At 43.3% G+C, this 21497-nt stretch overlaps 1 protein-coding gene across 2 annotated transcripts in view; it reads right to left on the minus strand.

The window, feature by feature from the left end:
- MAMLD1 (mastermind like domain containing 1) overlaps positions 1–21497 on the minus strand; it is an 82915-nt gene that overhangs the window by 17414 nt on the left and 44004 nt on the right. Inside the window, exons 2-3 of one of the 2 annotated variants that reach the window (XM_071757405.1) lie at positions 15438–16749; positions 14983–15266 (exon numbers count right to left, since the gene is read on the minus strand). In XM_071757405.1, coding sequence (XP_071613506.1) covers positions 14983–15266; positions 15438–16749 — 1596 coding nt within the window. Of the gene's footprint in view, positions 1–14982; positions 16750–21497 lie in introns of both variants that reach the window. The other variant, XM_071757404.1, reaches the window with a different exon arrangement.

The raw sequence follows: 21497 nt of genomic DNA on the forward strand, positions 1-21497 counted from the left end.
TCTTTGTAAAACAATTATAAAGTATTCAGGGCAGAAGAAAAAATTCCTTGCACAGCCGAGGCTCCAGTAGACTGCATAGGTGTCAAATGGTAAATCATTAGGTATTTTGGTTTAATTGCAGTTATTTATATCCTGGAACTTGTCATTAACATAGGAAAAAAACAGAACCTATTGTTACCCATAATTAAAGGGACTATTATGGGACTGCAGAAGCTTGGATGGCCCCAGCCAGACCACCCCTCCTTTGACATCAGTGAGTGGAACATTAAATAGAGGCCCCGTCCTAAGACACTTCAGCCAAGAACTTCAGAGGGGTTGGTCCCAACATGTGAACCCCAATTCTTGTGCTAAGCCTCACCCCCAGCATCCCTCTTCCTGCTTCTAGCCACACACCTGGCATAAAGCAGGGGTGCTTTTGGGAGAGGGTACTGCAGGGGTGCACCCTTCCCTACCAGCAAATCCTTTCTGACGAAGGACACATCCGGGATTTGGCCTGGAGTTGCATAACCATCCTTGTCAAAATTCAGGATTAACAGGTTGTATTTTCATTTGTGAGATTGTTATCTGCCCCGAGAAAGGTTTCTGATTTCACCAGCACTAATCAGGATGCCACAATGGCTTTCCAGTCCCAGCAACAAGGATCAAGAGCCTTTGTAGCTTGTGGAGCCGGTTTTAATTCAAATCTAACTGGCAGAGCTATTGTAGGCTGCATGTTGAACAGATTAAAGAAAAAAAAAAAAAAAAAAAATCACTTACATGCTACTGTACCTCATTTTTAAATCCATTTCTCACAGATGCAAATCCCTCTGACCACCAAAGCATCTGGTAGCAATGCCACCTTTCCAGGAACGACACCCTGCATCTTTCCAGCGGCCCTGAGCAAAGATCCCCATCCCAGTTTTGTGCCTTTGAAGAAAGGTGCCAAGCCCCTGCGCTGGTGCTCACTCTCAAGTTTTTGGTTTATGCTGTTAAAGATATCATAAAAATAAGCAGCAACTATGCCTCATTTTAAGAGATGAGCGTGCCACAACAGCCCCTGCTCCCAAATAGTGCGGGGCTGCACATCGGCTCTCTGGGCATTTCCCCTGCAAGTTCTCTGAGGTTCAAAAAAGCTTTTACTTTAATAGTCAGGTCATGAACATTACGGTGTGGAGGCTCTTTTACTGGTGAGAGCACCATCAAATCAACCTCACTGACATTCAGGCTGGCAGGCAGCAGGCTGGGAGATCTCTGTAAACGGCACGGCAGCTCCGGAGAGGAAATCTCAAATGTCTCATAAATCCAGCAGCAGCGAGTGCCACATGGCAGGGGGCTCCTTTGAAGGTTCTCCCAGTTTGTCCACTCGGATGGGATGCCAGGAGCTGCCCACGATGCCACCAGATGCCACCTGAGACGCCTGTCTGTCACTGCCCTGTCCCCTGTCCCAGCCTGCCCCGGCCACCACCAGCGTTCAGAAACCTCTGCACAAACTAACCCAGAAACAAAGCAACACGTTACCAGGCTGTGCCAAAGAGTCTTTTTTCTTTTAATACTTTCCTTTCTCTTCCCACTTGCTGCTGGACTTGAGGGCAGGCTATAAAGGCTGATAAAAACGAGTCCAGAAACCTTGGTAGTTCCCTCAAGTTGGGGAGGCTTCCTTGGGGCTCAAGCTGTGGCTGCTCCTGGGGTCAGCTGGGAGGAGGGCAGCGAGGGAGAAGGGGAAAAAATGAACAGCTGCCGAGCAATTAAACCTTCCTCCCTGCCTCACTGTCCAAAGCAGGAGGCAATCTAATTCAGCCTGGTGCCTCTCTTCCTTCAGCCGTCTGGTGCCTGCCTGGGATTCAGGAAAGGGGCTGTCTGACTGCCCACTTTGTCTGCTGAGCCAGAGGGGCCCTTCCCAGCCACAATTTCCAAAGGAAAGAGATCTTGGCTGGCGGTGTCTCTTCTTTTCTGAGAAAAACATGCGCTGAATGTAGTGGCAGCAGCTTTATAACCCTCTCCAGCCCTTCCTCAGCAAACAACTGGAGTCGGAGCAAGAAAATGACCCCGCTGCCTCCTCCTCAGAGCTTGTCTCCCAGCACAATGAATCAATTAGTGTCCAATCATTATCGTGGTAACTGTATCTTTCACCAGCAAGATTTTATACAGAGATAGAATAGGATGTTTTCTGCTCATTTCCTTCCTGTCATTCCAATCACGAACTACTGTTAAAAACACAATGCATTTAAAATCTGTGATATTTGCAAGCATGTGCTGAAGGTCCCCAGCAGAATCCCTTTTGTTTTCTGCTCAGTGAAGGTACGGAGGAACAGTGATAAAGGGGAGCCTACAGTGCAACTGGGTTAGAAACTCACACAGGGCATATACAGAAGGTCATCTCATTTCCATGTTCCTAATATCAGGGATTACTTTAATTCCTTATTCTGGCCAACTGTTTCAGTTTATAATCCGTGGCCCAGGACTCCTTCCAGCATGTCTAAGGTGGTACTTGTTCTGCCTTCTTCAGAAACTGGCAAAAATATTTTATTTGGAAAATGTTAGTGCAGCAATAAAAGCCTTTTAGTACCCAGTCAGAAGAAGAAGAAAATAGGCTGTTCAGAGAACAGAGTACAATTCAACTGCACTTTCAGTTAAGTTTGACAGTAATCTATACAGCACATAAGTAACCTCCCTTGAGCTTAATCAAGAAAGAGAGAGGCAAAAATGTGTATTTTAAATGCAGCTAGACAGCATTTCATCTTATCAAAAGTCTCAATACTGTTACCATAAGCCAAAAAAAAAAAAAAAAAAAAATCAGAGAGAGTAAGATTTTAGTTTACCATACTGACAAGTGCTTTATCAAGTATGAAATCTGAGGAAACCTCTGTAAGCTGAAGCACTGCAGCTTTATATATAGTGTCAACCCAGAAAGGAGCATCATATCCAAGCTGGGAGTCCCTTTCTAATCTTACTGCACACAGGTCACAGTTCTTTTTAAAATTAAAATTTATAGACATACACATAATCTATGTAGGAAAGAACTCGGACTCTGGACTGGGCACAAAATTTGTCCCTTTCTTCCCTTGCTGCCAATATTTTTTCTTAATTAAAAGAAGTTCTTAATAAATGGTCGGGGGGGGGGGGTTGTTTGTTTTTTGTTTGTTTGGGTTTTTTTTCAAGAGAAATACAACATAAATAAACATAAGAGACTTTAGACAAAGTCCTATGTTATGGTAAAACACCAACATGTCTCGCAAAATCTTTTTTGGTTAAAGTTTTACTCACGTTTCAGGACTATCACACACTCTGTGGTGATGGTATCAGCATTCCTCTGTTCTTGCTGACCTTAAGCACTCTTAAACCATTAAACACATAATATTTTCTGATAATCGAATGCCATTCACATTTCAATAACAATAATTCAGTTTAACGAGAGAAGAACTTACACATCAAATTTCTCTGTCTCTCTCTGAGAAACATCAGCCCACTTTGGGGAACTGTAGAACCACAAATAATGACATCAAGAGTACAACACTGTTCCTGGAGAACTTGTAACTCCTGGTTACATCAATAGGAATCTGAGATGTGTAAGGATTGCAAAATCAGATGTTAATCGCTATGAACAACACAGGTATGGGCAGTCTGCATTTTTTGCCTTAAGCAAACAAGAACCAACAAGACTATTAAGGAGACAAAACAGCACCAGTTTCTCTTCTAACTGCACGTATAAACAGGCATCCAAAAAAACCTGCATTCTTTAAGTGAGTTACTACATCGTAAAGAAACGATTCTTCTACCAGAACGTTTCTTTTACCAGAAACTTCACGTTTCAGTTTGTAAACAACTTCATGTTGCTTACAAATTCTTTTTTATTATTATTATTTTTTTAAAAATCTTTCCTCCCGACTCCTAACCCTTGCACCAACCCCGGTAAACAGAGCGGCGAGGGGACCGAAACCTGATGCTTTAATTGAAAAAAAAAACAACCACCAGAGATCCATCAATATTTACACCTGCCCCCCCTTCGGTTAACAGGTTCTCTCCACTTTTTCTGCAGTCCAATAGCTCGCACAATGGAAACACAAGACCTTTGAGCAAAATAAAACAAGGTTTTCTCAGTTTTCTCCTGGCAGAGGGAGAGGCAGGGCTGGATGGGGATGCCGGGACCGGGATGCGGGAAGGGCCGCGCTGCCCCCAGCGCTCCCCCGGCGCGGCGCTGGGCAAAGCAGCACTGCCGAGCCAAGGACGAAAAATACAGCAGGAATAGCTTAATTCCAGCTCTAAATGAGCTCAGCGGGGAATCTAAACAGTCAAGTCAATTGCCAGAATCTGCACTTTTCAACCTCGTTCTGCTCCTTTGATCAGGCTGAATTTTGAGCTACGGCGATTAATGGACTAATAGAGGAAGTCACTGGGTATCTCTTGGGAGGGAAAGGAGAAAACAAAGTGTTTTTCGTTCTTTTTTCGGTATCTGTTCTGATAAAAGCAGCGTTTTCCACGTAGAAAACTAAAATGCTGCTGCGGAAAGTGTGCTGACTGAGCTGGAAAGGAGAAGGAAAAGGGGGTTGTACGAAACAAAAAAAATAATGTTCATACGGTTATTCATTCATGGCTTAAACACGCCCTTTGGAGCAATGGCAAAAAAAAAACGACTGCCCAGATCCAAGGGCCGCGTAAACTGCCCTTCAATCCAGCACAGTAACAGTTTATGCTTAATAATCCTGGAGAATAAAGGAAACATTAAACACGTTTGTTATGGAAGAAGAAGCTTCCAAAAGCCCTTCTGGAAAGGGAAGAAACACATTAGCAGCCTGCAATCAGAAAAGAAAAAAAGAGAGGAAAAAATGTCTTTGTTACATTTTTTTTCCCCTTTTTTTCTTTTTTCCCTCTTCCTTTTCTCCTCCTTGCCTTTGCTACTGCTGTGCCCAAGGAGAGAGGGCAGTTTTCCTTCCTGCAAGGGGCAAATCTCACTGCTGCAATTCATGACTGCAAAAAAAAAAAAAAAAAAAAACAAACCCCAGAGAATTGCAAATAACTGCTGAACTGATTAGAATATAAACTTACTCAAAGTCTGGCACGTTTATAAAATGTTAATACTAAATGCAAGAAAAAAAAGAAAAAAAAAGGAACAAACAAAAACAAAACAGAAAAGCGGAAAAATAATTCAAATGTAAACTTGAGCTAAGGTGCACCTAAAGTCCCAACACTCTTTTTATTCCCTTTGCTGCATCCTTTTCCCCCTCCTTTGGGCATACAGAGGCTGTACACACACGAGTCATTCTGCTCTCAGAAATAATCCTGGAATGACCTCCCACTGCGTAAATTTAGGTGTGTGTTTGAATCCTTACAAGATCAAGCTGTTAATGTGATGCCTGAGACTGGGATATCATACTATTTTGTCTCCATTACAGGCCTTACCCTCATTGCAGGTCTCTTATCAATTCTGTTATGGGGAAAAATAGCTCAGCACAGCTTGGCCATAACCTACATTTACATCTGCATCTGCCTGACACTGATCTAAGGTGGTGTGATTTTTTTTTTTTTTTTAGAGACATATTAAATAATTTTGCTGGTTATACAAAGAATATTACTTATGCTGAACTAATCTGTTTCCAAACATCTTCTTTTAACATTCCTGTATGCAAAGGATTAACTTGTAATATGGGAGTACTTTTTTGTTAACAGCAGTGCTTTTAGTATTTATGTACTGATAATTATAATATTTGCCTTTAAATAGGCTACAAAAATTTTAACTTTTGAACGTTCATGTAATAGAGTAATTAGCCTTCAAAGCCCTAAGAAGAGCTGCTACATTCTGGTTGTGGATTTCTATCAATTCTTAGTGTCAGCTGCTTGAAATAGTCCAAAGTGCTCGAGACAGAAATATTACAGAGATAACCCGGCAGCCTGATATGCTTCCTAAATGTACAGGTTTTGAAGACAGCTCATAATAGTGTTTGGCTTTCAAACCTTAATGCTAACAGCTTTGATGGGACTGCTTCTAATTTGTATTTAAGACCCATTACCTCTTCCTCCAAGCAATCTTGGTGAAACATCATTTGTTCTAGGGGGATATTTGCCATCCAGCCCAGCTCTGTAATGGCTGTTAATTCACACCATTTTGCTTGCTCCTGTATTAATCAGCAAACCCTGAATCATCCCAGTGTTTCCAGACTCGCAGATGTACGAAAGAACCACTGAGGCCACTTCAGTTTCGCTCCCCATTCAGCTGCAGAGACAATATCAGTTCCTGTTTACAGCCACGGCTTTGTTTCCCCCCACCCACACGCTGAAATTTCTCCAAAATGCCCAGAGGAAAAAAAAAAAAAAAAAAAAAAAAGAGAGAGAGAGAGACCGAGTTCATTTTTACCAGGAAAGTTATTTCTAGGTATTGCATCTGAAACAAAACATATTTGTACTTTGATTTTGTGTTCACTGCAGGGAGGCAGAAGGGGCAGAAGGACCAAGGGGGCTCCTCCAGTCATCCCTCCCCTCCCCCCCGAACTGAGCCCGGCGCCAGGCACACGATTTAACAGCATCTCAGGGACTCTCTTCTTTATTTGTTTGCTTTTTATTCTAATTGCTAAATCAGACTTTGGTTCTGTAAACATCTCTGCCTTGCGGAAAAGAGATAGAATTTTAGGCTACTAAGTAGAAACGGCCCCAAAAATCAAGGGTACAAACCGTGCTCTCACGGTACCACTGCAAAAAAGTATTAAAATTAATTATTGATTTAGGCACCCAGTTTGAGGTAGTAAAAAGGGAATGACTTCAGGGAAGTGAGCACGTTTTCAGAAATCCAGGATGCTTTTAGTTCAAACCAAGCTCCTCAAACTGACATTTATTAAGAAAGATACGGAAAATGCAGACAAGGAACAAACTTATCTTCTAGAATTGTAGGGGGAAATGGAATTAAGATGTTCTGATATTAATGGGAATTTACAGCACAGATGAACCAAGCTGACTGTACAATAGGATCAGGGAACCCATTTCCTTATTACTATTCACCAGCATGCCATGCCATGAAGACACCTTCTCAATATGAGGATTATTTTCAATACGAGGGTGCAAGTGCCTTACCCATCATTGACCACTGCTAATGTTGTTTTTTTTAAGAATGATACACAGGAGGAAGTCATGGTGTTCATTATGAAGCCAAATGGTGAGAAAGTCACTCCAGTAGATTCCAACTATGTTCATAATTTCATTGCAACTAAGAGCACAGTTGAGGAAAAAATGCATGTTCAATACCTTTTGCTCAACTGCTTATAATTTATTAATTTCTGCATATGAATATATATATATATATTTATTTTTTTTAAAATAAAGAATGCAAAATTGGTGAATTGAAAGAATAAAGCAAGAAAATCTGCAGTTGGCACCTGGGTCAGCTAATGATTAGCCCAGGAAAACTTGTGATTGCAGCTACCAAGCTGCCTGGAAAATGAGAGAAACTGCCCTCCTGGGCTGGCAGGATCACGGTGGTTTTGGTACAAATGGGTGTCAGAGTATAGTTTCATATCAAACGAGCCAGACACTTGTTAGCTTGGCACCACCATTTCCCCTACACCTCGGAGAGAAGAGGTTCTCTCTCCCCCTGCACTGCAGAGCAGAAGGAAACAGTTGCCTGTTGCTTTAAAGCTCAAGACCACAAAGGGTGGTTTTCTGAATCAGTGCAGAACCCCAGTGCAAGGTTCACACACCTCTGCTGGCAGCAGAGCCAGGGGACACAGCCCTGACCTGCAGCCTGGGACCAGGGCACTGGGAAACCTCATTAAAGGCAGCCTGTCAGGCTGAAATTCAGCACCCTGTCCTAAATTTCTTCAGGCTAAGTCACATTTCCATCTACATCTTCATGGTCCACAAGTACTGCTTCCTCTTGTTTTTCTCCACCAATACCCCAGGCAATCCACACCAGCCCACACACACATCATGGTCCTGCAGGTCACAAGGAGAAAGAATTTTCTGAACACCTCTCAGCCCTCCCCACTGGTGTTTGTAGAACCTTCTGAGTCTCTCTCTGTTTTTTTTTTTTTTTCCTTTTCTCTTTTTCCTTTTTTTTTTTTCCTTTTTTTCCCCCCTTTTTTCCCCCTTTTTTTCTTTTCTTTTCTTTTTTTTTTCTTTTCTTTCTTTTTTTCTTTTCTTTTCTTTTTTTTCTTTTCTTTCTTTTTTCTTTTATTTTCTTTTTCTTTTCTTTCTTTCTTTTTTTCTTTTCTTTCCTTTTTTTTTTTTTTCTTTTCTTTCTTTCTTTTTTTTTTTTTTTTTTTCCCCCAGAGTGAATTTTAATTTGCCCAGCACGAGATTCCCATAGAACTACCTGCATCCTAAGTGCTAAACTCCTGGCAGAACATCTTCCACATTATTAAACAGGTCAGAACCAAGGGAAAGACCAGGCTGGACTGAGGGAAGTGCTGCAACTTTGAGGTGGTGTCCACATTAATTCTGGATGCAAAAGGAGGGTGATGGTAAGGACAAGGGAGGATGCTCCCCACGTAGTGTTCAGAAGGATTTGATCCATTTAGAAGCTTCTCCTCTGCAGATTGCTTCCCCTAATGACCTGCTCCGTGGTGGCCAAAAGTGCTTTCAGCACAACAGAGCTGAACTGGAAGGAATGATGAGTGCATTAGGCAGAGCTTCTAGAAATATTAATGCCTGTAAACATTTTAAAATACAGGCCAAAGAACTGGGAAGGTTAAGGCACGGCTACAAGGGCTTCACTAGAACAGGGAAATGCTTTGAAATACCTGTAATAAACACAAGTGATTTAAAAAAATACTGCAAGAGAGTGATGGCTAAGATCATCAGCTGTGAACTAAGGTTTTTATCTTGATTACTGCCCTTCTGAAAATGTTGTATTACTGTTGGCATGTTGAGGCTAAATACTCCATTTGTTTCCACAAGTTTAGTCCTTACTTTCAGAAACCTATCTGACATTATTTATTCAGAGGGCAGGGAAGAGGAGGATGGCAACCCAACAGATTCAGCCAAGCTCCTCTCAGACTTTATTGAAAGAAGGGATAATTTCCAACTTAAAAAAAAAAAAAACAACTCAGTTGCAAGTGCGTGGATAAATACAAAATTCAGAAATGGCCATTCAAGAAGATGTTTTTACATCTGTGGAGAGGTCAAACTCCAGGCTCAGCCTCAGTGCTCTCTGTAATCCAGATTCATGACCAGCTTCCTTTATTCGCCTATTCAAAGGCACTTAATTAGCTGAAGGGCTTGTTGCTTTGCCTTCAAAAGCTCTCTACTCCCTCAAAGGCTTTGCTTTGGTATTGTTCTACCATTGCCCTTTGAAATCAAATCTGTTTTTCTTCTCCACGGCATTAGTAAGAGAAAAAAAAAAAAAAAAAAAAAAAGGTAATATTTTAAAAACTTTTTCCAGATTAAGAAAACAAAACAAGAAACTGGGGAAAGCAATAAAGAGGGAAAAGAAAAAGGAAAAGGGAAAAAGGAAAGGGAAAAGAAAAAGGAAAAGGCAAAGAAGAAAAAAAAAAGAAAAAGAAGCAAAAAAAAGAAGACAAAGAGAAAGAAAAAAGGTGAGGGGGAAATACCAGCAGAACTTGATTCGAAGTGGCTTTAAAGTTAAGTTTGACACTTAAAGGAAGATGAGGTAGTGCTGAAACTGCAGAGGAAATCTGGCCAGTCCTTTTGGTCTTATTAATACATAATACTGTAGTTGTTTCATGTGTTAAGAAGACTCCTTGTGACACCTTGGAAATCCCAATTAAAACATGGTTTCTCCCTGTACTTACAAGAAGACTGCACATACTCAAATGCTGTGGGCTGCATCCTCTGCTTTTTTAAACTCTAAATCTATCTGCATCAGAGCTTTTAAACGTGAAGAGCTGCTCAGAACTGTCCCACCCAACAGTTGTGATGTGCTGAATTTTCATGGGCAGAAGTAACTTCACACAACACAGGACACCCAGGAATCAGTCTGTGGTATGAACATTTCTATTTGTATTGATAAAAGCTCTATTTTATATTCCATTATATTTATTTAATCTTTGACATCTGAGCTCTGTGTCATGTCACTGTTTGTTACAGAGTGTGTCTTCTTCAGTTTTGTTTCTGTATTTAGAGAACTCATGCTCAAAACCAAGATTTTTTCATTTTTTTTTCTTTTCTTTTTTTTTTTTTTTTCTCCTCCTAGTATATTTAATCTAGCTATGGGATTTTGGGGTTTCTCTGCAACCTATAATTTAGTCTGCTAACTCAGATACTGTATTACTGCTTTTACCACAGTTAAAGAAACATTCTCAAGCCCTTTTCAAAGGTTTTGTTGCCTTCAGCACACTCCTCACTCTCTCATATGCATTCCACATGTAATAAAATAGAGCCATTTTTACTGCAAATAATATTATTTCTCTCTGGCTCTTCTCCTATCATTTTTCCTCTGCCATCATTTTTGGCAATGGAGCTGAAACAAATATACCCTTCACTGACAATCCAGTATCCAACTATCTGGATGTCAGCAGGAATGTGGAGAGCTCTAAGAATAGCACATTTGGTTCCTCCAGCACAAGTGGAGCTCAGAAATGCAGTGTCCCCCTTAAACAATGGCCGTTTATTAGCTACACCACCATCCCATTCCTCCCTCCCCCCTCCCAACAGAACAACCTTTTAATTTGCATTTTCCATATTTTAGGTGCAGAGCAGTGGGCAGTACTGCCCTCCTCCCAAAAAAAAAAAAAAAAAAAGAGAAAAACTTGGGCTTGGACAAGGAATGGCCACCTAAAGGGCTTCTTTTATTCCAGGCTGACTTCAACTGCAAAGATCATGGGCTCATTTTCCTGCCTTCAGGGGAACCCTCCCTTCCTCCCAGTTCACAGAGCTCAGTTTCTGTTCTTACATCGGGGGAGCTCTGCTGGAACGGGGGGGTTGTACCAGAGTTGCTGAAGGCAGAACTGGGGCCTAATAGATCTGACATGCCATAATAGATCTGCAAGTACAAACTCTATTTAGACATGAAAATCAGGGAGATGCCCAACTATTCAACCTGCCTGGGCAAATGCAGCTTTTCGTGCACCCACAAAACAGCCAGTAAAGTGAAGTGGTGAAGCTTAAGCCAGGAACACAGTGTGCTAGAGTTTGGGAGACTCCCTCTGACCCTGGCGTTTACTACCATGGTTACTGCCCCTGTGCTCAGCCCTGGGGAGGACACAGCTTGAGTCCTGTGTCCAGTTCTGGGCCCCTCAGCTCAGGAAGGAGATTGAGGTGCTGGAGCAGGTCCAAAGGAGGCAACTGGGCTGGTGAAGGGATCCAGCACAGATCCTATGAGGAGAGGCTGAGGGAGCTGGGGGTGTTGAGGCTGGAGAAGAGGAGGCTCAGGGGAGACCTCATCACTCTCTCCAACTCCCTGAAAGGAGGTTGGAGCCAGGGGGGGGTCGGGCTCTTTTCCCAGGCAACTCTCAGCAAGACAAGAGGGCACAAGAGGTCTCAAGTTGTGCCAGGGGAGGTTTAGGTTGGACATTAGAAAGAATTTCTTTCTGGAGAGGGTGCTCAGCCATTGGAATGGGCTGCCCAGGGAAGGGGTGGATTCTCCATCCCTGGAGATATTTCAAAAGAGCCTGGATGTGGCACTCAGTGCCATGGGCTGGGAACCACGGGGGGAGTGGAGCAAGGGTTGGACTTGGTGATCTCTGAGGTCCCTTCCAACCTGGCTAATTCTATGATTCTATGATATTGTGCTTTTGTGAGCCTTTGAGTATAATTTCACTCAGCAGGCATCAGTCCTACACGAGTGAACCAAAACCTTGCACATATCCACAGGAGAGGTGTCAGTACCAGACTTTGCAGTACCCACAGTGTCATTGCCTCAAACTACACCCCTCAGTGCCTGACAGTAAAGACACGGTGCTTCAGATGGGAAAAGATTAGTCCTTACCAGATTTACCAGTTGTCCAGGCAATCCAGGATGCAGACTGATTACACTTAAGAGATAGATCGTTAAGTACAGAAGTGGTAGAGCTGTGAGGAGCCACCAGTAACCCAGCTTCTGGAATGTGGAGTCTTTGCCTTAATACTCATTAAAAAAAACAGTGAAAAACTCACTCTGGGTCCATGTCCCCGCTGCTGCTCTCTTCCCCATGTTTCTCTGCCTGCTACAAGGATCAAATTTCATGGTTTATTGTTCTCCCTCCAACTGGCCACCATCCACATTCTTCTTCTGTACAAAGCTGTACCTCTTGCTCAAAGAAGAGTACTCTGCCTTTTTTAATAAAACTTAAGTCACATTTACAAACGCACAACAGAGTAAGGGGATGACTTTTAAACACTCAGTAGCATTCCAGGGAATGCTGCTATTTTTCTGGGAGCAAATTTCTGTGAATGAGGCTAAAAAAAGGCAATTTTCCACTAGAAGGTCACTAATTTTTGACAATGCAGAAGTTGTCTCCCCTGTCACCTGAATCTTTAACATTTTGCCTTTTAATGAAACAACTGCTCTGTGCTTGGGAAGTCCTATTCATCAAATGCCTCAGGAGAGACCTGGGACAAAGATTCTGCAAAGCTCCAATTCAGCTCTGAAATCGGAATTTCACTGCTGGAAATCAAACCCAGAGTCACTGGAGCTACTTTGCTATAAAAGAATAAATTTGGTATGTTGCAGCTTGGGTCCAAAATTTGAGTAGTAATGTCTCAATGTAAATATGAAATACATTGCAGACAAATAACAGATCTACAGTTCAAAGAAACTTAGCAAGTATCTCAGAATTTTAAGGTTTCCTACCAATGATATTTTTCCATGCAATTTTTCTTTTCATTCAGCACTTAGGATCCGTTTTCATCCATAAGATTGGCAATAAAGTTATCAAAACCTAACAAAACGTTCCACTCCTGAACATCCACCACCTCTCCTCGGCAGCTCAACAGACTGTAAAACTTGAAGTACTGTCATCTGGTGTGTAATTATTGTAATAAGTCTTACTTGTAAAATGAGGGAGGCACCATAAGCTTACCTAACTAGTTTGAAAATGTGAAATGCTCATCACCTGTAATCATTGTCTTAACTGTCCTTGATCTTTACTGATATCTGCCAGATTATAATAACTCTCTGATGGTGAGAATCAGCTAAAATGCAGCACAGGCAGAAAACTGCTGGAAGAGGGGTTATTTTAGCCATTTAGAGATGCTCACTGCAGGAATTTTTCTCTCTTAATTTCTTTTTTTTGGGGGGTAATCAGCAATGTAGGAGGTACAGAGGTGTAGGACAAAAATGCAAAGCAGGGAAAACTAGGACACAGGAAACCTCAGGAATCCAACAGGGATGTGGCAATTCCACACACCCAGCTGGGAAGCCAGAAAAAAAAAAAACAAACTGTGCTCAAAGGTTATGGACATACAATCAAAAGCGACTGTGTTACTGCAGGTAACAACTCACCTGCCATCACCTGAGATATGGTAAAGAAGCATGAATGTGTTCTTCACCCACACTGCCTTCAGAATAAAACACCTGATGGGCAGCATCTCATGAAGCTGCAGCAACTTATTTTCAATCCTATGTCCATCCATGCTCCTGGATCCCAAGCAGCAAGACTCCCTACTTTGTGCTTAATTTGGGCCCCACTGCTTAAAGCAACATAATTGCTTCACACCTTTGTTGAATTAGGGGTCTTATATTGATAATCCTTTAAAGTGAACTCTGTATGTCATATCCTTACATGTTACATAGCTGGATAAGCAAATTCTCCAGCCTCCAGTACCTCCAAGCTGCCTGTTTTAAACTGCTGCATCCAAGCAAGGGAGCACTGAGCATTCACCACTTGGAAAACAGTCAATTGCAAAGTGGCACTGTGGAAATGCACCTCATTGATTTACCACTGAGAAGCTGACATTTAGTAACTACCCCTTTATTTCTCACTGGTATCACAGTTAGACAAGGTCAGACCAGACCACCTCCACCGAAGGAATTTGCCTCTTTAAGGAAAAGAGGAGCACAGAAACCCAGGCTCTGGAGCATGTCCCCCAGCTCAGCATCATGCTCTCCAGGGGACCAAGCAGAGCTTCAGCCTCTGGTTTGCTGGGTCAGAAGTGTTCCCATCCTTCCCAAGTTGCTGCTGGAGCACCTGTGTGAACAGCTCGAGGGATTCTGCTTCCCAAGTGTTGGTTCAGCCTAACAATGTCCTTAGCTTTGGTGGGGAGGCTCAGTCTGTTTCCCGTTATTCTTCCTAACAAAAAGATAGGTTTTTTTTCCTCACACCCAGGTTGCTCTCAGAGTGCTGCCTAAGCCCTTCCTTGCTCTGAAGTCCCCATTCCCAGTAAAGCTCTCTTATTAGGGGTGGCAGTGGGTATTCCTTGGCTCTGCTCCTTCACTCTCAGGGAGAGGGTTGGTAGAAGAGAAATTGGGGCTGTGCCTCACTCCTGCCAGATGAATTTTTGCATTTACCAGCTCGGTTGGTATTGAAGATCAACAAAGGGTGGGGAATGGCCCTCATCCAAAGCAGGGCATTGCTTCTGGCAAATGCTGGTAACAGGTATTTCAAGTCTGCCTTTTTGCTATTAGGGAGCTGTACTGTTTGACGTGCTGTCTGTGAAGGAGTCATAGTTTAACTTCACTTCTCCTTCCACCTGATCTTTCCCAGTCTCAAAAGCATAACACAAAGATGAATTTGTTGAACAGGACTAAGAAAAAAAACTATTCCCACTAAAAGATGATGGGAAACATCTTATGGCACATCTCTATACAGTTTACAACACAAGCTAAGTAAGAATACCATCAAAATACACATCAAAATAATTTATTTTAGTGGTATGAAATATGTTTTGCCTAGTAGCATAAAGTTCTCCACTGGTCTAGAAGAGATACTCTATGTTGTTATTGCAGCATGTTTCAACTGAAGAAATAAATGAAGTTACTCTGACAGCACCAGGATGTTGCTACTGCCTTGTCCTTGTATGCACTGTGCACACCCCACAAGTTCAGCACCGTGGCATTTGAAACACAAGGGAAAGTAAAAATAAGAAAATAAATGACTCAACATTCTCACACAAGCCCTCTAAGACAAAAAGCTGTGTCCTCACCTGTCTGCTTTGAGATGGCAACGTGGCAGGCTGCATGTGCCTCTGCATCCGATGGGGCTGCATCAGCTGCCGAAACTGTTGCTGGAGGAACTGGCTGTTGTTTGGCTGCTGGGACTGTGGTGTGGCTGGAGATTGTTGCTGCTGCTGCTGTTGTTGCTGCTGTTGTTGCTGTTGTTGCTGCTGTTGTTGTTGCTGCTGTTGCTGCTGCTGTTGCTGGAGATAGTGAATGAGAGACTGCTGCCCTTGTCCCGCTGGCAGAGGGGACATCTTTTGAGTAGCTGACTCTGAGGCAAAGTGAGACAGTGGTTTGGTGTTATTGAAAGAAAACTGGTCTTGGCTAACAGGGTTCTCATTCACCAGACCTGGCTGCAAGCTACTGGATGGCTGTTGCATAATAATGTTCATATTTTTGGGCTGGTTTGTAGTCATTGATTTAAAAAGAGAGCTCTGCATACCTGTGGGGTTGCTGGTGGGAGTGATGTTAGGGATTAATGTACCTTGAGGGCTGAAGGGCTGCTGATGCAGAGCTGGGCTTGATAGCTTTTCTGGCCTGTATGGTGGAGAAGGTCCAGTAGTTGTGGAGGACATGCTGGCAACCAAGTTGTTCTGTGGACTTTTAATGTTGTTGGCTGGTAAGCTGGCTGCTGCCAGGGTGGGCAGGATGGAGCTCTGTGGGCTGAAGGGCTGCTGGTTCAGAGCTGGACTGGAAAGCTTCTCAGACCCATAAGGAGGAGAGGGACCATTGGATGGGGTGCTGCTGGAAGTCATGCTTGAGAGCAGAGTGTTTTGAGGACTCTGGATGTTGTTTCCTGGTAAATTATTAGCAGGCATGCCAGACACCATGACATTTTGAGGACTAAAAGGTTGATGGTGTGGGGATGATCCTGCCCTGTAAGGTGGAGAGAGACCAGGAGGAGACATAGTTGGCCAGCTGGGAGCCTGTACTTGTTGTTTAGGAGTAGATACCTGCTTGCTGGCTGCCAGCTGCTTCAGCTGCTGAGCGTGCCAGTTGGAGCCAGGCATGTTGGGTAAGGGTACTGGCAGCATAGGTGCTGGCTGGTTCTTGCTCTGAGGTGCTGTAGAGATGGGTGATGCAGCAGGTTTGTTTGAAGGAGGAACTTGGAAGTTAGCTCCAGCAGATGATGGTCTCATTTGTGGAGATCCTCCACTGGTTGGATTGCAGCCCGGAGAAAAATCTTTGTTAGCAACGTGGTTCTCCAAGTGGGAATTCTGCGGGGAGGACTTTGGAGTGGTACTTAAGCTTGGTTGAGAGTGACTCAGCCCAAGTGGCTCTTCAGCCTTGCTGCACAAAATTTTTTCCAGATCCAGGTCGTTGGGAGAAGGATCAGGCATTTTTGTCAGCTCTTCCAACAGATCTTGCAGCTCTTGGTCAACAGACTGCAAGCTGTTTCCTTTCTCATCATAGTGGATGATGCTATTGTTTTGCCCTCCTATTGACCCCTTCTGATTTATTTCCGTGTTGGGTGGCACTGAAAACGGGGAACCAATGCCACCACCATTCATGTGGTTGTTTTCAAGGAGCACTGGATGACCTGTGACTCCCAGGGAAGAAGCACTGTGACTGGTGGAGAAGGCAGAACTTTGCATTTCTGGACACGCCACATTGGGATTGGCACCTTGGCCCATGGCAAGGTTTACATCATCAAGACAAAGTCTTTTACTATCAGTTGGAAAAATGACATCAGGCACACCACCCGAGGCAGGAGAGCTATCATCTTCCAGTTTTCTTTTAATGGATCCTTGTAACTGGGAAAATAAAAAAAGGAAGAAGAGAGGATCTGTTATTGACCTTATTCTGATGTGCTCTGAAGCTCCACACTGTAACTCAGGGTTGGAGATAAAGAAAATTAAATCATACAGTTAAAAAACCAATCATCTAAGACAAATTCAATCAGGACTTAAGTGGGTGCAACATGACTGAAATCAAAGAGTTATAGTCAGTCCAAGGCTACATCTCACATACTGGCCTGAAAACAGATCTTAAAGCCACAAAACACTGCCTGTCATCTCAACTGTAATAGAAGTTTCTTTAATAGTTTCTGGTACCATTTCAATTAAGACATTATACTCCCTGAATAACAAACATGCCAACGTTTTTATGGTAACATTTTTTAGGTCTAAACAATGGTAGATCTGAATGCAACCCTGGACTGAAATTAGTGACCTTCTGCCAGCGACTCGAATTAAATTCAGACCTGAGACAAATAAATTCTTTTACATTCTTTATAGGCAGAACTTCTGAAATAACTGGCATACTTTTTAAACAAACCAAACTAATTTCTCAACGACCTATCTAAACAGACCTTCCTAATCACAGATGTTTTAGATTTCAGAAATTAGTAGATAGCAGCTAAACCTCTTAATTTTTGTTTATTTGTTAAAGTCTAAGACAGCATGGGCTTTGCTTTTTTGAAGGATTGAAACTAATTAATAAAGAGGAGGTGTTTTCAAAATGCAATTATGTAAGTATCTTGATCTGTAATAAATGGTAGAGTTGTAAATCTACAAATCTTAGGGGAAAAAACCTGCATTATACCTATAAAGAAAGTGAAACTGAAAACAATGCTTCTAATACTAATTCAGCATCTTTTCCAAATACAATAATCTGTGGCTATCAATTTTAACAAGCATTTCCTGTATGCCATAAGATGAATCAGACATTAACATTGCTGCTTCGAGTTAAGGGAAATAAGTATTATATCCTTGCTTATCAGTACAGGGAGCTGGCATTTAGAAAAGTGTCTAATCAGCAATGGGAGAGCCATAGAAAGTCACTGCTCCTCTCAGCCAACTCCCAGTAAAGCCTCTCCCAGCCCTGGCCTAAAATTGAAAGTGCTGCCAGCCATCCAGTACCATGAAAAAAACCCAATCACACCTAATAGCAGCTCATATAACAGCTCTAACAACTAGAAGAGCCCCACCACCTAACCCTGCTATAACCAGATCCATTCTAGGGCTGCTGTGGTTATAACTCATTTATAAATTTTACATTTCTTATTAAGTAGATCACAGATTTGGCTGAGTCCCTGCATGGCCAGCAACTTTGGTACTGGCCAAGGATGATCCCTGCGGGGTGTGTGGTGGCTGTGGGGCATGAGGTGGGCACAGCTCCATCTGCAACATGCACATGAAGGTCAAAGTCCACCCCTAAATTCAGGAATTCAACCACAAATGTGCATTTTTCTGACCTGGGAACACAGGAGAGCTGCCCAGTTGCTCACCCAGTTGGAATCACCCGAGTGCTTTCTCATCACTTATTTCTAAATTGCTGGGCAGAGAGATTTGTGCCTACAGCTGCTCAGGCTCTAGATGGAGTTTGGGATTAATATCAAACATTGCCATACCAGTACCCAGCTTACACAGACATTTGGAGGGGAGTAAGAGGATACAAGTTAGTTGTCCATGATGATGGTGACACGTGGAAAAGCAGGTCTGCATATTATGGAGAGCTGCTGATCAGGTTTTAGGAGAAGTTCTCCTCCCATCCATCAACAGACACAGCAGTTTTGAATGGCACTGTGGCAAAGAGACTTTTTGCCATGGGTGTTTTCCCCCTAGCCTGCAAGAGTTACCCCTGACCAGAGCAATCAGTGCTACTCTCCTGGGATCTCCTGTTGCATTGCTTTAACAGGGAAAACCCACTGGCAAGTGAGAACCAGCACTGAATGTCACTCTTTCACCTTTCCATCACAGCCAGGCAGCTGAGCCACCAGTGATTTGATTATTCCTCTGGGCTAATCAGGCCAAAATTTGCTTAGCTTTAGGAAATGGAACAAATCCTAAATCTTCTCCCAAGTGCTGGTCTAGTGATGGATGAAATTGTTTTCCTTCATTTTCTTTGCTAAAACCAAGCCAGAGTTGCATGTTTCAACAGATGTTGCCCTGTGTAGGCTGAAACATGTCGGTAGAACGTAACTACACATATTTAAACCCAGATATGCACAGAGAATCTTTACCAGGGGCTTCACACATCCAAAATAAACACATTGTGTTCCCAAGCTGCACCCTGGGAACCTTCAGGCAGGAAGTGTTGGGGGATCTCCCACACTTGGCCAGCTGACATGCTGGCATGCATGTCCTTGCCAGTGCTTCTTTTGCCATAAGACATTCCTATGCCCTGAGTTACTGGGGAAAAAATTTGGGCTTCCTAAACACTTTGAAAAATAGTTTTTTTTAACTCTTGCACTGGGGAATAAATGTGATGGGAAAACAAAACTCCGTTTCTCCAAGACTATTACTCGATATAAACAGATAAAATAAGGCCATAGCTTTCAGATGGCATGGGCATTCCAAAACTAGGACAGGATTTTTAAATAGGATGCTGTTGCTTAGCCCTCGTGAGAAGCCTGGCTGTATGAGAGGCAACAAAATTAGCTGGGTGTCATATTCTCTTGAAAAGCAAGATTCCTGTTTCCCAGGTGACTATCTGCACAAGGACCATAAAATCCAAGAGACCAATTTCCCTCAGGGCAGGCAGGTATAACTCGACACAAGTTAGGAGCATTGCTTCTGCTTAAGACAGATTTGCCTACAGCCCCAAATTTGAGTAAGAAAGATACCATCCTTAAAGCAACTGAACAAATCACAGAATAATTCTGATTGAAAGGGACACCTGTGTATCATCAGCCCTCTGCTGCAAGCACATAAAAAAAAAAAATAAAATTAGATGATGGTATTTCATCAGGCACTGAAGTATGAAGTATCAGCTACATGGAGAAATCCTCTCTTGGGCTGGACAGGTGAGCTGGGAGGTTTCTTTCAGCATTCCCCACTGGAGCCCAGGGGGTTGTTGCTCCATTTCTGCCCATTACCCAGTGACTGCTTCCCACCAATGTGTCAGGGTGGCAGCTCAGACCAGGGGACAGCAATGCAGTTTCACACCAGGGGGATGCTGGCTGTCTCAAACATGCTAAAAGCAGTGACAGATCATCAGCAAGGCACTATGGCTTAGGAGCAGGAGCTCCTGACTTAGCTCATTCCAGGAGCTCCTTGTTGCAGATCATTCATCAGTTGCTCTCAGATGCTTCTGGACTCTCTTTAAAGCCTATCTAGACTCTTCTAGACTCTGCCCTCACTCAAAACACTTCTGCTGCCCATTTCATTTTCTTGGCCTTGGATTCCCCAGGAAGGAGGTGACTTATTCCAACGCTTTCTCCTCTTCTCCAAGAGGGCTTATGCTGTCTGGTAATATCAACAGAAATAAGGGCACCAAAAATAAGTTCTTGACCTTTCACTGCTGATCAGCATATTGGGCACAGAATCACAAAACATCAGGGGTTGGAAGGGACCTCAAAAGATCATCAAGCCCAACCCCCCTGCCAGAGCAGGATCACCTGGTGTGGGTCACACAGGAACGTGTCCAGACAGGTTTTGAATGATTCCAAAGAAGGAGACTCCACAACCTCCCTGAGCAGCCTGTTCCAGTGTTCTGTCACCCTCACAGTGAAAAACCTTTTCCTGATGTTTACATGGAACCTCCCATGCTCCAGCTTGCACCCATTACCCCTTGTCCTACCACTGGACATCACTGACAAGAGCCTGGCTCCATCCCCCTGATCACCCTTTACATATTTATAAACATTAATGAGGCTGCCCCTCAGTCTCCTCCAAGCTAAAGAGCCCCAGCTCCCTCAGCCTTTCCTCATAAGACTCATAAGGTTCCACTCCCTTAATTATCTCTGTGGCTGGACTCTTTCAAGCAGTTCCCTGTCCTTCTTGTACTGAGGGGCAGCTCTGTTTAAAACTGAATACCTGACAAGTGAATAGAAATATTTAAAAATACAAACACAGCCACAAGCTGACTGGAGGTTGCATGTGGCCAAGCACAGGGAAAGCTTCGCTCATGTGTGCAAGCAAGGATGAAGCAGAAAAGCAACAAATGGGCTCTTGTGACCTTGCTCATTCCATTGAGCCCCTCAGTTCAGGAAGGAGATGGAGGTCCTGGAGCAGGTCCAAAGGAGGCAACTGGGCTGGTGAAGGGATCCAGCACAGATCCTATGAGGAGAGGCTGAGGGAGCTGGGGGTGTTGAGGCTGGAGAAGAGGAGGCTCAGGGGAGACCTCATCACTCTCTCCAACTCCCTGAAAGGAGGTTGGAGCCAGGGGGGGGTTGGGCTCTTTTCCCAGGCAACTCTCAGCAAGACAAGAGGGCACAAGAGGTCTCAAGTTGTGCCAGGGGAGGTTTAGGTTGGACATTAGAAAGAATTTCTTTCTGGAGAGGGTGATCAGGCATTGGAATGGGCTGCCCAGGGAAGGGGTGGATTCTCCATCCCTGGAGATATTTCAAAAGAGCCTGGATGTGGCACTCAGTGCCATGGGCTGGGAACCACGGGGGGAGTGGAGCAAGGGTTGGACTTGATGAGCTCTGAGGTCCCTTCCAACCCAGCCCATTCTATGATTCTATTCTATGATTCTAATTAAATTGCATTAAAATGCACAGGCTAACTTCTGTTTGGGAATGCCTGGGAAACAAAGGCAGGCCCTCAGATTTGGGGAA

The sequence above is a fragment of the Heliangelus exortis genome, chromosome 14 (genome assembly GCF_036169615.1).
Source record: "Heliangelus exortis chromosome 14, bHelExo1.hap1, whole genome shotgun sequence".
NCBI classification, from domain to species: domain Eukaryota; kingdom Metazoa; phylum Chordata; class Aves; order Apodiformes; family Trochilidae; genus Heliangelus; species Heliangelus exortis.